Source organism: Camelina sativa, chromosome 17, assembly GCF_000633955.1.
Source record: "Camelina sativa cultivar DH55 chromosome 17, Cs, whole genome shotgun sequence".
In the NCBI taxonomy this organism is placed as follows: Eukaryota; Viridiplantae; Streptophyta; class Magnoliopsida; order Brassicales; family Brassicaceae; genus Camelina; species Camelina sativa.
The window spans coordinates 34407281-34423767 of NC_025701.1; the positions used below are offsets into that span (position 1 = coordinate 34407281).

Below are 16487 nucleotides of genomic sequence, written 5' to 3' on the forward strand. Positions count from 1 at the left end.
GACATACCAGCTCACAGTCGAGCCCAGCCCACAACTACGGTACTAGGGAATCTCAACAATCCCGCTCTTGGGTCATCAACCTAAAGCGCGCTCTCGGATCGTCATCCAAAGCAACATACCACTCCTACCCTCTGGCCACAAAGTCCATCGAGCTATCGGTATCACATGATTTGGGCCCACACGGCCTTGAGAAAACAGGTCTGATGCCATTGAGTATCTCCCGACTAGATCTACCTCAACCCTTTCCACAAAACTTCCCTTTTTAGAAACTTTCTAATTATGGAAACCTCCATTTTGTGGAAACTTTATGTTTATGGAAACTTCCCAAAATAGAATCCCGAGCTATTTCTCTTTTGCTGATGACAACAATAGTCAAACATAAAGAAAAATACTCATCTTATTAATCCCAAAATGCCATAATCGTTACAATCTCAACAAAAATACATAAAAATAAAATACAACAATCCAAGCCATCAACCCGCATCCCGAGCACCACCTCATCTTGGTACTTAGTAATAGTTGCACAAGCAACCACCGCTAAGCGACCAAGTATCAAGAGAGATGGGCTGGAGTACTCCATACCCGCTCCTGCCACAGACTACAACTGGGACCCGGCTAGACAAGCTCAAGTCGCGGCTTGCTTCTCAAACAACTTTTTAAACCTTGCCTTTATTCTCGCTTTGGCTCCCAAGTCTGTTCATTANTCAACCTAAAGCGCGCTCTCGGATCGTCATCCAAAGCAACATACCACTCCTACCCTCTGGCCACAAAGTCCATCGAGCTATCGGTATCACATGATTTGGGCCCACACGGCCTTGAGAAAACAGGTCTGATGCCATTGAGTATCTCCCGACTAGATCTACCTCAACCCTTTCCACAAAACTTCCCTTTTTAGAAACTTTCTAATTATGGAAACCTCCTTTTTGTGGAAACTTTCTGTTTACGGAAACTTCCCAAAAATAGAATCCTGAGCTATTTCTCTTTTACCGATGACAACAATAGTCAAACATAAAGAAAAATACTCATCTTATTAATCCCAAAATGCCATAATCGTTACAACCTCAACAAAAATACATAAAAATAAAATACAACAATCCAAGCCATCAACCCGCATCCCGAGCACCACCTCATCTTGGTACTTAGTAATAGTTGCACAAGCAACCACCGCTAAGCGACCAAGTATCAAGAGAGATGGGCTGGAGTACTCCATACCCGCTCCTGCCACAGACTACAACTGGGACCCGGCTAGACAAGCTCAAGTCGCGGCTTGCTTCTCAAACAACTTTTTAAACCTTGCCTTTATTCTCGCTTTGGCTCCCAAGTCTGTTCATTACACCATCACAATCCCATAGGATTCTCATCAAAGGAATCTTCTTCTACCAAAGTTCCTTGAATCTCCTCTCGAGCACCCTCAACGGTCTCGCCTCCAAGGTCATGTTGGGCTGAAGATCCTTAGGAACCTTACCCAACAACCGATCACCCTCATGAAGACATTTCCTCAGCATCGACACATGAAATACCTTGTGGAACGCACGCATAACCTCAGCCAACTCCAACCGGTATGCCACTGGTCCCACCCGCTCAACCACCCTGAACGGTCCCATGTACCTCGGACTCAATTTAGTCTCTGTCAATGACCTATTCAAACCCCACAACATGGCCATCTTGAGGTACACGCTGTCACCCACCTGAAACTCAAGATCCTTTCTCCTCTTATCATCATAACTCCTATGTCGATCTTGAGCCTCCTTCACGTTCAGCTTCAGAACCTGGATCTTCCCCGAGGTCTCCTGAACAAAATACGCACCAAACATGCTCCTCTCCCCCACCTGAGTCCAGCATAATGGTGTACGACATGACCTCTCGTACAACGCCTCATAAGGAGCCCTCCCAATGCTAGCCTGGTAACTGTTTTTATAAGCAAACTCAACCAAGCTCAAATGGTTTGCCCAGTGACCACCACAATCTAGCACGCACATCCTCAATAATTCCTCCAAGGTCTGGATCGTCCTCTCTGACTAACCGTCCGTCTGAGGATGATAGGTTGTACTCATATGCACCTTTGTGTCCATCTCTACCTAAAATGCCCTCTAGAACACCGAAGTAAACTTGGAATCTCGATCATACACAATACTAGCAGGCAGACCATGCAATCTGACTATCTCTCTCACATACTTCCTAGCCAAAACCGTTGCTCCATCAGTTTTCTTGATGGCCAGAAAGTGTGCAGACTTAGTCAAACGGTCCACAATGACCCAAGTCGCATCAAACGTCCTTGATACAGGCAATCCCACCATGAAATCCATAGTGATCATGTAACGCCTGCGAACCAATAGCTAGACCACAATCAATCAAGCCTCTAGAACATCTTCCTCCTCATCGTCCTGATTCCACGATCACACTTTGCCTTTACCTGCACCACAAACACAAATTGAGATGCATGAGTATTGTCATAAACACTCAATGAGGCCATCCTCCCATCTACTGGGCTATACACACAAGCTAATGAGATTCTATTATTAAAGCAAACAAACCAAACACAAACAACACATCAAACCATGAAAACAAGTCTTCGTTAAGTATGGTGTCAACCGACGCTACCGACACTAACACGTCACTGGTGTTGACCATCACCTAACTGGTGTCGACCGACACTGATCAATCCATGGTATCGACTGACACCAAATGGTGTGGATCGAAACTGGTTCCGCAGACACAATCTGCACGAAAACGAACATCGAACCTCCGCTCCAAATCATCCCTAATCCGCTCCAAACTCTCCCAGAAGTTTAGGAACCTAAGGAAACATAAAACCAACCAACCCACGCAAGCAAAACACAAAAAAAAAACAAAGAACAGCTAAATCAACAGAGATCTCAGGCTTAGATCAGCCATGGTCAAGCACTAACCTCTTTTAAAGGAAGATTGGATTGAGAAACGGTGGAAACAACACCTTAAGAAGTTTCTCTTTCGTTCCCAACAACAGCTCTCCCTTCTACAGCCACAGATCTCTCCAAAAACACCAAGAACAATCCCAAAAACTCTCAAAAACACTCTCAAACGCTTTCTCTCCTTTTTCTCTCTTTTCTCACTGAACGGCGACAAAAATGAAAACCCTCGACTTGGGTCGTCTTTTCCTTTAAATACACAGTTTAGGCAACCCAACTAAACCAAACCAGCCCAAAATCACGAATTAAAACAATCTGGTCGAACCAGAAAAAGTTGGTGTCGGTCGACACCCATCCCTCAATTCCATTATTTGGTTCGCGGATGTTACATATAGTAGATGGGTTATAAAGAGGACATGTTGGAATTAATAAAATATCATTAAATTTGTGCTAACACGGATTAAATCCTTATTTTATTATTTGTCAACACTATTAATATTATAATATTTGACATATAAAAATTAAGTTGATTTAACTAAGATTGTGTAAAATAATTAAATCATTAGGAAATATGTGACTTAATCATAGTGTATAAATGACTTACTATGTATTTAGATCCCTTATTTTTCGTTATAATAACTAAAAATCAAAATAAAATCTAAAACACTAAACAAAATAAATTAAATATAACAAACAAATGGTCATGAAGTATTACAGGTTAAAAACTAATATAAACATTTAGCCACACAAATAGTCGATAAATTTAGTAACTCTTTTATTTGCAAAACATCCAATATTTAACAAAATAATACAATAAAAAATAAATAATAAAAATTATATGCATACGGTGTACAGCGGATTAAAATCTAGTATCTGGTTAAATTAAATACATATATTACCTAGCAATTTTTTTATGTAATTTAGTCATATAATTAGGATGGTAAACACGTCTTTAAAGTTTTCCGAACGTAGAAAACCGACTGTCAGATATTTATGGGTTTATAGACCTAATGAAATGGTATGAAGCCTATTTAGAAAAAGTGGGTCCATAGGTTGGAAGTGGACAAGATATCCATAGACTTGGAAGTGGACAAGCCAACAAGGGGTCCGTTGACATAGAAATAAAATAATGTAAATTTCAATGGTCATTATTTTATTTCTATATTTTTATTTTATTTTCAACATGAATACTGGTCAAATTTAAAGTTTTATTCTCTATCAAACAATGACACATTTACACTGTGTAAGCACTTAAGAGACCATAAAATTTGTTGCGATGAAAGTAGCTCTCGCCATAACCAACTCTTATTATATATCATTCAGCGCGGTGCAGCCCATATAAGGTAAGGAGTTTTAGCTGTTCAGGTTACAGCTATCAGACAACAACACATTTTACCAATCATCGTAATTATTGATAGTGGTGCATTTTGTTTACAAACCAAGTAAAATATAAATAAAACAATTAAAATTCTTTTAAAGGAGACAGTTTTTGTTTAAAACCAAGTAAAATATGGTAAATAATTAGTGGTACACTTTGTTTAAACTCTCAATACATTTTATTATATGAGATATTGGTAAAGTAATAATATTTCTTCAGAAAATATATTTAATTAGAATAATATATTTGTCGAACTATTTGTATCCCATTTAAACATAAGTTTAAAAGTTCCGACTGCATTATTTCGTACATATACTCCATCTTCTTGTGCTTGCCACAAACATACATTAGGCTTTCTACCTCCACATACATCATGTATAAAGCTTTCCTTCCCGATAAATGCGTTAAAATGTGCATGTTGCACATAATCAGGCCCCTGATAAAATACAAAATGATATGTATTTTACATAAGAAAATATTGTAGCAATATTAGACACACGAAGAATGTGAAAGAAATAAACTTTGAAATGAATTACCTTCCATATGTTGCACCATATCAAAGTTCTTGGGTAAACAGTGAAGTAAATCGTCCATTGAACATTGAAGGGAAGAAAAACAATGTCGGTCGCTTTACCTTTGCCCTGTCTACAAATGACCATAAGTTTTTTGTCACCTGAAAGACGATTCCAAATTGAAATATTAAATCTCCTAAATACAAGAATGGAGTCTATTTTCTGGATAGAAAAGAAAAATAAGAAGAAAAAACATATTAGAATTTTCCCCATCTTTATTATTTTATTTTATTCTCCTTACATGAAATGTATATATATATATATACACTTTTCACATACACATGTATCTACAATATAGCAATAAATAAATGTCATATTAGTTAATATATTTAATTTTGTTCATTGACTGTTCTTTCATATTCTTTCAGTTTCATATTTAGTTTTACTACTTAAATTTGATTATAGAAGTTCTATTTTATATATTTAATACATTTTCTATCATATAAAACAAAAGTCACATATCCAATAAGATTAAACCACATCACAAATTTTTATTTTATTTTTAAATCAATTGTTTTAACAAATGAAATAAAATGAATTTCCAAAATTGAAGTGTATGTTGATATTTAACGGACATGGGCTACAAAGGCCAAAGATATATATCACTCGGATCTTTCTTCTTCTATTTTCCTTCTCTCGGTGTTTTGATTCAAAGTATTGCTGTCTTGATCGAGATTGATTATTTCGTCAAAAGGAATAACTCAAGTAACAAAATTACTTGTAATTCTCTTTTAATTTTAAGAACACTAGAATAGTACCCGCGCTACGCCGTAAGATTATTTTTTTATTTTATTTTAGTTATATTTTTTGTGTTTTGTTCTTTATCCGGTTTCATAATATAATATATGTTGTTGGAAATCAAATTTCATAAGTTCATGATAATTTTAATAGTAATTTTTTTTTGTTATTATAATTTATATCATCTTAGGATACTTGAGTTTTTGATTTCATAAATTTATTTCTTGAATATATTTATAATTTTATTACCTTAAGAAATAAGTTTAGAGATTTCAAACCCTTAGTTCTTGATTTGTTTCTCATTTACAAAGCCTGTTGAACAAATAGAATTCATGATGCTTTGGTACATAATTTTAAGCTATTTTTTGCTTTAAAACTAATGTGATACTATCATACAAAACATTTATGAAATATGATATTAATGATGATAGAAATATAAAAGAGATGATAATGATGGAGATCATTTCTTATTTACAATCGAACACAATGTTTTGTATTTATTTTAGATAATTTTAGTATACTTCAATATTGATGTGCAGTCCAATTAATATTATTTTTGATATCAATGATCTTCAGTCACACTTAATCAGATAAATCAAATTGAATAAATCCTTACTTCCACCAAATCCCGAATAAGATAGTATAAAAGACAACGAAGAAGAAGAAATCGAGCGTCGTTTCTCTCTTTAGTTTTGTTCACGTAAGAGTAAAAAAAAAGCTGATGTGTAATGCTCTGGTGAAAAACATACAACTTTTATTGTATTGATTGATTAAAGCAATAATTTCATCAGTATTCTCATCCATTGTTAAAACTTAAAAACATAGAATTTTCTATAATAGGTTTTGCTCAGTGTTTTGGTCCAATACTGTGATATGGAAATTGTGTTTCTTTTAGGTTTTGTGAACATAAGACTATAATTATAGAACTGTGATTCTAAGGCCATCATTAATGGGAGAACACCAAGGGTGTTCTAAGCCCAAAAAAAATATAAAAATAATGAATAGTGGCTTAGAACACTTTTTTTAGTTCTTTATATAGAACTGATTTAAGCCCAGTTCTTATTTGACGTGACTTCATGTGATTGGACGAGATTTTTTGGAAAAAAAGAAAATATTTCATTTATATAAGTATGCAATTTAAATGTTAATTTATAAGTTTTTATAACTGTAATATGTTTAAGAATATTATATTAATTTATAAGTATATAATTGCTTTTATATAAGTATGCAATTTAAATGTTAATTTATAAGTTTTTATAATTGTAATATGTTTAAGAATATTATATTAATTTATAAGTATACAATTGCTTTTATATAAGTAAGCAATTTAAATGTTATTTTATAAGTTTTTATAATTTGTAAAATGTTTATGAATATTATTTCACTATATCTTTATTCTAAGAACACCATGATTAGTTCTCCCATTTTTTTTACCTATGATCTTAACAACTAATCTAACATTATTTTCACTATATATTTAATCTAAGAACACAAAAAAAAGTTCTCCCATTAATGATGCCCTAATGTCTAAAAGAAATTATGGTATATCTAATTAACTAACTAATGGTGCTCGTTAGTGATTTAAAAGTTCACCTCATAAGTTGAAAAGATCGAAGTTTACATCTTTCTATTTTTTACGTAACTATTCACATATTCCAACTATATATATATTTTCTTATTTTTTAAATGAAAGATTTGAGAAAAAATTAGAACATAATATAAAACATTTGTTTTTGAACTTCAAAAGCTTACATATGATTTGGAAGCATATATATGACTATTTTATAACAGAACATCACACACCTCTCTCTAACTGAGTTATATTCCCTATTATAAAAATGTTATCAAATTACTACTAATAAATTACTATTATATAAAAATACTAATAATTAATGTAAAAAGGTGTATTTATGGGTGCTTACTTAAGCATCATGTTAGGTCCAAAAAACTACAGAAAAAAATAATTTTTTTAAATTGGTTTTTGTTTTAATTAAAAAAAAAACTGAGGTATTAAAAATATAGGATGAAATGTATTAATAAAATGTTTTAATTGGAAGGAAAAGAAACTGATGTGTCACTGATGAAAAACCTTCAAATTTTACTGTATTGATGGGTGAATACGACATAATTATTTTTGATTGCTTCGAAAATAGCAAAGACTACAGAAGTAGGATAATATTGTGCGAAATTAACAAAATGCTTAGCCCTAAATAATAGTACATAAGTTTTACAGAACCATACATCATCTTCAGTCGATATAGTTGTACATATTATATAAACATTCAAGTCCATCCTCATCTTCATTTTCTTATCTACGGATCTGTGAAACCCCTTTGCTTGTTAACTCTCTCTTCCTTAGCCACTTTCCCTGCCGTCTTTTTTCTCAACCATCTTTTTCTGCAATTTCACCATTTCACCAGAAACTTCTCGAAGACTCATTGCAAATTCAGATGTCTCGGCCTCGCAAAACTTCACCTGTTTCTCTACATCTCGTAGCTCTTTCTTGAGACTATGTGCTCTATCACGAAGTGACTCTAATTGCTTGTACGAACCCGTAAAGGCAGTCAATGCATCAACATATTTCAAAGAAACACTCTTGAAATGGAGCTTTTCTGAGTTGTATTGCTCAATGAGGTCCATCAAGGAGAAGCTACCTGAAAACGAGGCTCCGGTTTCATAAGATTGATGCTCTGGTTGATGTTTATGGTTAGGATTGGTTTTGCCATTCGAAACTGAATCGCTAGTGTTCTGACATACACCAGTTTTGTCCTCCGATGCATAACTCGATTTACAGTTGAATCCGAAAAGACCACTACGCAAAGACTCTACTTGAGGGTCAACGTGTGTAGGGGCAAGTGAAGGAAGTACTTGCTCGTCCGTCTCAAGGTGAACCGCATCTTCACATAATGTAATCAAATCAAATGAAGGGACAGTGCCTAGAAAAAAACAAAATACCATAAAAGACTATAAGCGCACAAATGAAAAGGCCACCGAACTAACCAATATTGCGAAAGCTAACAATGCCAAAAGAAGTAACAGCCAAAATGTACACTCAAGTAAAGAACACAGAGAAAATACCTCGGTTTCTGCCATCTGCAGAGGCAGATACGCCATTGTAAACCGGTTTGCGATTGTTGAAACCTGCAAAAACCGGAATTGATTCTTTTCCCATAGGGACTGCATTCATTAGAAGATTATCTTTCAGAGGCTGTGCAGTTCTACCAACAACTCTGTTTCCAAGAGTAGACTCATTAGATGAACTTGGATTCAAATCTGTTTCAACCACCACTCCAAGTCTACTCCTTTTTACATTACCATTAGAATCCAAACTAGTCTCGTGTAACAACAAACTAACATCATCCACAGAGTCAAAACCCGAATGTCCAATCAAAGTAGGACAAGGAGAACCATCATTCCCTACTTGTTCAGGTTGAGGTTGAGGTTGAGTTTGAAAATCATCCTCCCACTGAAAGAATCCACAAGCCCCAAAATTCTAACAAAAAAACATCAGAAGAGACAACAACATCAAATCAAACTCCCAAATATGTAATGGATAAGAGTTTCGTTGTTATTATTTTTTTACCTTCTTAAGGCAGCAAACAAAGTAAGAACGTTGAGCATTTGGTCCATCGATGAATGTTACTCTTGTACAAGGTCCAGCGCCACAAGCGCAAGTGGGGTGAACAGAGATTGACTCCGGTTTGATGATACTCACTTCATCACACCATTTGAAAAATCCACAGCTTGGGATCTACGTTGAGACAGAGATCAGAGAGAGACAGAGAGAGAGAGAGAGACAGAGAGAGATCAGACAGAGAGACTTACTGGGCATTTGTAGAATCTCCTGTTTGGGTTTTTCCCAGTTTTAGAAGTAAAAATGTTGCAAGGTCCGCCGTTGCAGGGGCAGTGAATGACCGGCGGGGAAGCGGAGGAGGCGGGCTCCGTAGTGGTTTTAAAAGGACAGTTGTTGGCCCAGTGACCTGGCTGATGACAATGGAAGCAATCGCCAGTTGGCATGACTGATCGGAGGAAGCAATCGCCGTCGTGCTTGTCTTCCCTAAATTTCTTTTAGTCGCGTTTTTAATTTTTTTTTTTTAACTAGACAGGTGAATAGTGTTGGTCTCGATCTGTGGGCTATCTTTTTTTTTTACACAACGATCAATAAAATAAATGAACCGACGTACTATTTCCCCATCGGAACTATCATATCTTGCCAGTTCCTCATCGATCTTTGATATCTTATCAGTTCTCCTTCGTACTTATATGTTCGGTCTATATCCCCCCGAATCCATACTTCTCTGCTTATTTCCCATCGGACTGGGTTTACACGGTTTTGGTACAAAACCCGATAGAAACCCATGTTAAACCGGTGTGAAACCAATTTAGAACTCGGGTAACACATACAACCCGACCTGAGTTTTTTTCTTCTATTTTAAAACGAAAACCCTCAAATTGGCAAATAAGAACCCTAAAAATCGAAATTGAAAAAGAAAACTCTCTCTATTTCTCTCAAAATCATGAGCAATATCTCTGGATCTTCGAGCTGTTCAACAAATGTCCGCGAAGGAGGAAGAGTTGTTGGTATACCTAAGAGATGTTGGTGTGGAGAAGCAATTGTGGCCAAAACTTCCAAATCCGACCATAACCCAAATCGACGATACCTTCGGTGTGTGTATGCAGCTGGAAATAACGTAATGATAATCACATTTATGGTGTAGCTTATTATTATCTCGGTTCTAAACGATAACCAAATCAATTGTCAATGGTCTAGATTATGAATGACAATCACGTTTTTAAATGGGTCGATGAGGCTTTGTTGGATGAGGTGGATTCAATGAAAGAGTTCATATCAGAGACAATGAAGGTTGAGAAGAAGATGCAAATGGAGCTTAAGAAGAAGATGGTAATGGAGCTTGAGAAAGAGATATTTGAGAGGATTGAAGATGTAAAAGCTGCATTCAAATCAAGGATGAATAGGATGATAATTGTTTTAGTATTTGGTTCTATGATCATCTTTGGTCTAGTTAAGCTAATATGATGACATTGTTAAGTTGTTAAGATTCAATGTTAAGCTAATATGATGTCATATTTGGTTTTTTATGAGACAAAATAATTCAAAAGAAGAGATGTTAAAATTGTTCAAAAGAGACCATACAAATTTGTTCAAAAGAGTAGAACATCAAGGATTAATAATAAGGTTCAAAAGACACATAGACCATACTAAGGCAGAACAACATATGTTATGAAACAGGTCATAATACCAAAAAAAAAAAAACACTTTGCCTTCTGCTAATCCTCCACAATCATCCATCAATTACTTCTCTTGAGTAAGACAACCTTGAGTAGATTCCACTTGAGTTCCACCCTACAAATTTAATCAAATATCAAAATCAATTGAGTGAAACAAAGAACAACCATCATATTAGAAAGTATAACTAACCTGTGTTGTATTCTTCTTATTCTTCTTCTGGTGGTACCTACAATTATGATCAGTTGCACCACATATCCCACAATGCATGATTCTCTTCTTTTGTTTTGGTTTCTTCTTGGTAGGTGACTCATGAAGACCTTTCTTCCTCTTCTTGTCTACCTTTTCATCATCCGGCCTTGGTGGTGGATGCACACTTTCACCTCCAGTGCAAGGCCAATAGCGTGGACCTCTTTGTGGAACAATCCCCTCCGTGTAATTTTCCTTCCACTTAAAAGTTCGGGACCATTCACACACGTAGTCTTCAGCTTCCAATGTCTTCTTGAGTATCAGTCCATAAGCATGTTCGCAGGGGATTCCACATATCTGAAACTTCATGCAGGTACAAGTCCTTTCATTTAAATTGACTCTGTGTTTCTCATATCCCAGGTAAACTTCATAAGCTCCATTTGTGCTGGGATGTACAAAGCACAGAGAAGCTGTCTTATGCTCTTCAGCCAAGAAACATTTCACATATGGAGTGCATATCCCTGACAAATACATGAATACACATTAAACTTTCGAATTCAATACAAAATAAATGAAAGATAGAAGAAGTGTAATGTTACTAACCTTCGTGTGAATGAGAAAGTGCAGACCTCTTAGCAATCTGAACCATTGCAAGCCTTCGAACAGCCTCCAACATGGCCACAAATGGCTTCTCTCTTGCCTTCTTAATTGTACAGTTGAAGGACTCGACAGAGTTGTTTTCAACATCCTCACAGTAGCTACCAATCTTGTGGAAGGCCCTACACCATGTCTTTGGTTTAGTCTTCATAACATCTTCATACACTTTACTATCGTATGCATGGATCCTCTCCAAGTTCTCTTCATAATCTTTGCTATTGTAGCACCAAACTAGATCCCAGAAGAGTTTCTTCAGTCGCTTCTTATTTGGATGATTCTTCTTTAGTTACCATAAATGTGTCTAACACATTTTCGATGCTCAATCTTTAGTAACTCTAACTCAACATGCTTAATCAACCTCTAAAAATGATAATTTTAAAATAATTAAAATAAAGATGTATATGGATAAACTTTTTTTTAGTGATCATTTATTTTCAATTTTCTCATTTTTTTTTTACTCACAACGATCAATAAAATAAATACTTATGCGTAAACAATTAGACAAAATACAGCTCAAAAATCGAGAAAATTGTATATCCCACAACCACGCTGTTCTCTCGGTCCGTAAGCCTACTTTTATCCGACTATCAGTACTCTATTCTCATAAATCATAAGAGCAAAACATGTATACTTTTGAAAGAATTGTTACTGATTCTACAATTAGTTACATGATATTCCTTTTGTATTTTACCTTTACTAGTACTGTACCAACAATCACTTAGATAGTCTATCATCAAATTTTCATAGTTTAAAGTCAAACGTGGGGTTTAACTATGTAATTGTTTTAAGACGGTTGGCCGAAAAAATTTGAGAAATATATTAGTCTAGTTATATAAGACAAATTTTAAGTAATAAAACTGAATATGAAACTGAAAGAGTATGAAAGAACAGTCAATGATAAAAATAAATATATTAACAAATATGGCATTTATTTATTGCTATATTGTACATACATGTGTATGTGAAAAGTCTATATATATACATATTCATGTAAGGAGATGAAAATAAGATAACAAAGATGAGAAAATTTTTAATATGTTTCCTCTTCTTATTTTTTATCTCCACCCAAAAAATAGAGTTTATTATTATATTTAGACATTTTAACATCGAAATTTTGAATTGTCTTGAGTATAACGAAAAACTTCTGATCAATTGTAGACAGGGTCAAGATGAAGCTACCAAATTTAATTTTCTTCCCTCCAATAACTATTGGATAATTAAATTCATTGTTTTTCCAAGAACTTTGATATGATGCAATTTATGGAAGGTAATTAATTTTAAAGTTTTATTTATTTCATATTATTCTTGTCTCTAATATTTCTACAATATTTTTTGTGTTCTATATCTATGTAGCTAATTTGAATACATATCATTTTTATCATATTTTTTCAGGGACCTGATTATGAGCAACATGCAAATTTTAATGCACATGCAAATTTTAATGCATTTATTGCGAAAACAAAATTATGCATGATGTATGAGGGGGTAGGAAGCCTAACATATGTTTCTGGCAAGCGCAAAAAAAAATAGAATATATATACAAAATAATGCAGCTGGAACTTTTAAGTTTATGTATAAATGGGATACAAAGAATTTGACAAATATTTTTCTCTAATTAAATCTTAATAAATGTTATTAATTTACTAACATCTCATATATTATATTTAATAGTATTACAATACATTTCGAAACTTAAATCAAGTAAAGTTCTTTTAAAGGAGACAACTTCTTTTTAAAACCAAAATAATATAAGTTCAAAATTTACTTTTTCTGATAAATGTTTTGTTGTTTGATCTAGAATAATACTCTCCATTTGAGCAGTATCCATGTTCAAAATTAACTGAAAATGTAGAAACAATTTTTTTATCTCCACTTCAATGTGAATCTTTACTCTTTTAGCTTTCTATAGAGTCCAATATATCTTTATTGGTGTACAAGAAGTTCTTAAAAAAAGTTCATACTTATGGTGTTTTGAAAATGTTCTGAAACATATTTTTTTCCTTTTTGATCTATTTTGTTTTAAAACGTGTAAAACTTTCTTAATCCTAAAAGTACTTAAAAAATACAGCTAAAATAGATTAAAAATATATATATAGTGGTAGAAGTTTTATACATAAAAATTCATGAGACAAATATGTTTCATCTTTTTTTTTTATCAATCACACATTAATTAAAAAGAAACTCCAAGATTGGTAATCCAAACTGGAGGAAAAGAGTTTATAGAGGACGTTTCTACGATTAAAATTCTTGACGACCGAGCGAGGTAATGTGCCTTTAGATTCGAAGAACAAGGGATCATCGACAGGGTAAAAAGTGGGAAGGAGGACCGAAGTCGTTGCAAATTAGCTAGTAGGTTAGAGAACGCCGGCCAGTCTTCTGGATCTTGCACCATCGCAAGTAATTCTCCACAATCCGTCTCGAAACTTTGGCAAGCAATCCCACCAACAAGAATACTCTCCATAGCTCAAATCAGTGCTGCTAACTCCGAGTGAAGGGGGATGGACTTCATCAGAGGCATTTTGCTCCCATCAATAAGGTATGATCATCACGTTACAACATCATCAACCCATTTTATCTTTTTTTTAACGTTATTTTATTTGGTTCTAAATTGTTTACTGTCATTCAATAAAACAATCCGTACATATAAGAAGATATAATAGTAATGAAATGTGATTGTGTGGATAAATATATTTATCTGCAATGCATGTGACAATAATACCATATTTAGGGGTTTGTGACCTCAAATTTAGGCCTTAGTTGGAAGCACTCTATGGGCGTATTTCAATACTCAGAACAAAAAAAAGGCTAATGTTACCACGTTGGCCCTGAAGATCATAAACATGGGTTCACCCGAGCAACATTCGAAATACGCTTCAACATGGTTTGTAATTGCTTTGACATGTGCTAAAAATTGCAACATGCTGCATCCATTTGGAAGTAGGTGATTCAAAATGATGTTCAAGAAGAAATTCTATCTAAACCTCAAGGTTCCAACCGTTAGCACATCAATCTTCTTGCATTTGAGAGTATTTCATTAATCTTGACTTATTCGTATTGCGTGATCAAGAAGAGTTATGCTCTCTCGGTGGGAGAAATTTATAGAGTAGTAAAAAAATTTTGACCCTCAACAAGATTATATAAACCATTGATTTTATTAGATCCAACGTCATCCAATGTGTTGGCTGTTCTGGACGATTGTGTAAAGTTGTGGTTGAGCTCTGGACTAGTAGAAGGTCTGCTAAGTAAGTTCATCCATCAAGGCCTTGACCGTGATGATCTTGCCAATCAACTTCTAAAATCAATTAAGTATATAGATGAAGTTGACGCTTTCATGCTTCACACCTCAGCTACATCACCCGCGTGCTACATCTTTGGCCTAAATACCGACATAATAATATGAATGTTTGTTTCACACGGATCTGTGAAACAGGAATCAAGATGGTTAAGTGGGACGAAAAGCATTACTTGCTACCACTTGCGAATTTATGGGCTAATCTGATCAGCCGTGATCAACCGCGTCTTCGTGGCCAACATTTCCCTATGTCTCTGAGAAGAAACCTACACGACACTCATGACTAACCCAAACAAGCCATTTTCACCACAAATCATTTTTGATCAAAACCTATATCCTTCCATACACCTATACTTGTTTATAACGTTTTATTTTTTATGGGTTGATTTATTGTAATTTATACCGAATGGGTTTTGGTCTCGCAGATTGAGCAGTGATATGTCTATATTTTGTCTCTTCTTAGCATATATTTATCATTCATTTAGTTAGGATAACTCATTGGTTTGCATCATTTTCTAGTTCTTTCTATACACTTTGCATGTCTAGCTAGTTCTTGCATCATTCTTGCATACATTGTGCATTTTCAGAGTATTTCAGGTATTTAGGAGACGTTGGAAGCGCATCTGATCGAGCCACGCACTCCATAGGTCCAACCGAGCCACTCTCACTCACCACACACCCCAGAGGTCCGACCGAGCCACTCTCACTCGCCACGCTCTCCAGAGGTCCGACCGAGCCAATCTCAGGTCACCAATCGAGCTGCACCAATCGAGCCAATCTCACAACACTCCCGGAACCGTTTCTCGAGCCAATCTCACAATACTCCCGGAACCCTCTCTCAATCCAATCTCACAACACTCTCGGCACCCTCTCTCGAGCCAATCTCACAACACTCTCGGCACCCTCTCTCGAGCCACTTTCACTGACCACGCTCGAGCCACTTTCACCGACCACGCTTGAGCCACTTTCACTCACACCATTCGAGCCACTTTCATATACCAATCGAGGACTGGACGCACACCGACTCTTTCGCACATGTCACGAAGACGTTCCGTCTTACACGCTTCAGGAGATTACCAAACCGACTCTTCACCTTGTCGTTTTAAGTTTTAGGGATTTACATGTTTTTACTATAAATACGTTTTGTTAAGTCTTGGCTGGGGAGATCTCATCTTATATCTTTTTTTTAGTTCTTTTCGTTGAGGTTTGACCTAGCCACCAAAAAACGTTCTGAGACTTGTAATCCGACATCTCCGAGTTTATTCAGTGTTTGCACTTGATTTATTCTACAAATTTGTTCTTCTCATTTTTATCTATCTCACTATGCTTGATTCAATGTTTTCTGGGTTTGCTTTCTTGATGATGACTTTCGGATCTGAGTAGTGTGATAGTTCTTGAGGATGGGATAAATTAGGTGGATCATCTTAGTATGCAGGGTGTTTAAGCTTGATTTGTATGAAACCCTTCTGGACTAGAGTTAGAAATACTAGTTTCTCTCTAATCAATTGGAATTAGGTCTTCGACA

At 35.2% G+C, this 16487-nt stretch overlaps 4 protein-coding genes and 1 pseudogene across 4 annotated transcripts; 2 read left to right on the forward strand and 3 right to left on the reverse strand.

Annotated features, from left to right (window-relative positions):
- On the reverse strand, nt 4499–5051 carry LOC104760060. The gene is made up of 2 exons (XM_010482909.1): nt 4803–5051; nt 4499–4702 (listed from the first exon to the last, which is right to left on the reverse strand). The coding sequence occupies exons 1-2, from the start codon at nt 5049–5051 to the stop codon at nt 4499–4501; spliced, it is 453 nt and encodes a 150-aa protein (XP_010481211.1).
- LOC104758932 lies at nt 7695–9695 on the reverse strand. The gene is made up of 4 exons (XM_010481902.2): nt 9402–9695; nt 9160–9327; nt 8655–9069; nt 7695–8512 (listed from the first exon to the last, which is right to left on the reverse strand). The coding sequence occupies exons 1-4, from the start codon at nt 9591–9593 to the stop codon at nt 7932–7934; spliced, it is 1356 nt and encodes a 451-aa protein (XP_010480204.1). The 5' UTR covers nt 9594–9695; the 3' UTR covers nt 7695–7931.
- On the reverse strand, nt 10891–11821 carry LOC104760061. The gene is made up of 3 exons (XM_010482910.1): nt 11617–11821; nt 11017–11534; nt 10891–10941 (listed from the first exon to the last, which is right to left on the reverse strand). Exons 1-3 carry the CDS (start codon nt 11819–11821, stop codon nt 10891–10893), a joined length of 774 nt encoding a protein of 257 aa, XP_010481212.1.
- Nucleotides 12689–13285, forward strand: LOC109129992 (annotated as a pseudogene).
- Nucleotides 14333–15249, forward strand: LOC104760062. Its single transcript, XM_010482911.1, is given in 5 exon segments — nt 14333–14347; nt 14421–14574; nt 14577–14658; nt 14737–15066; nt 15099–15249. Coding segments are annotated over 5 exon segments (732 nt in total).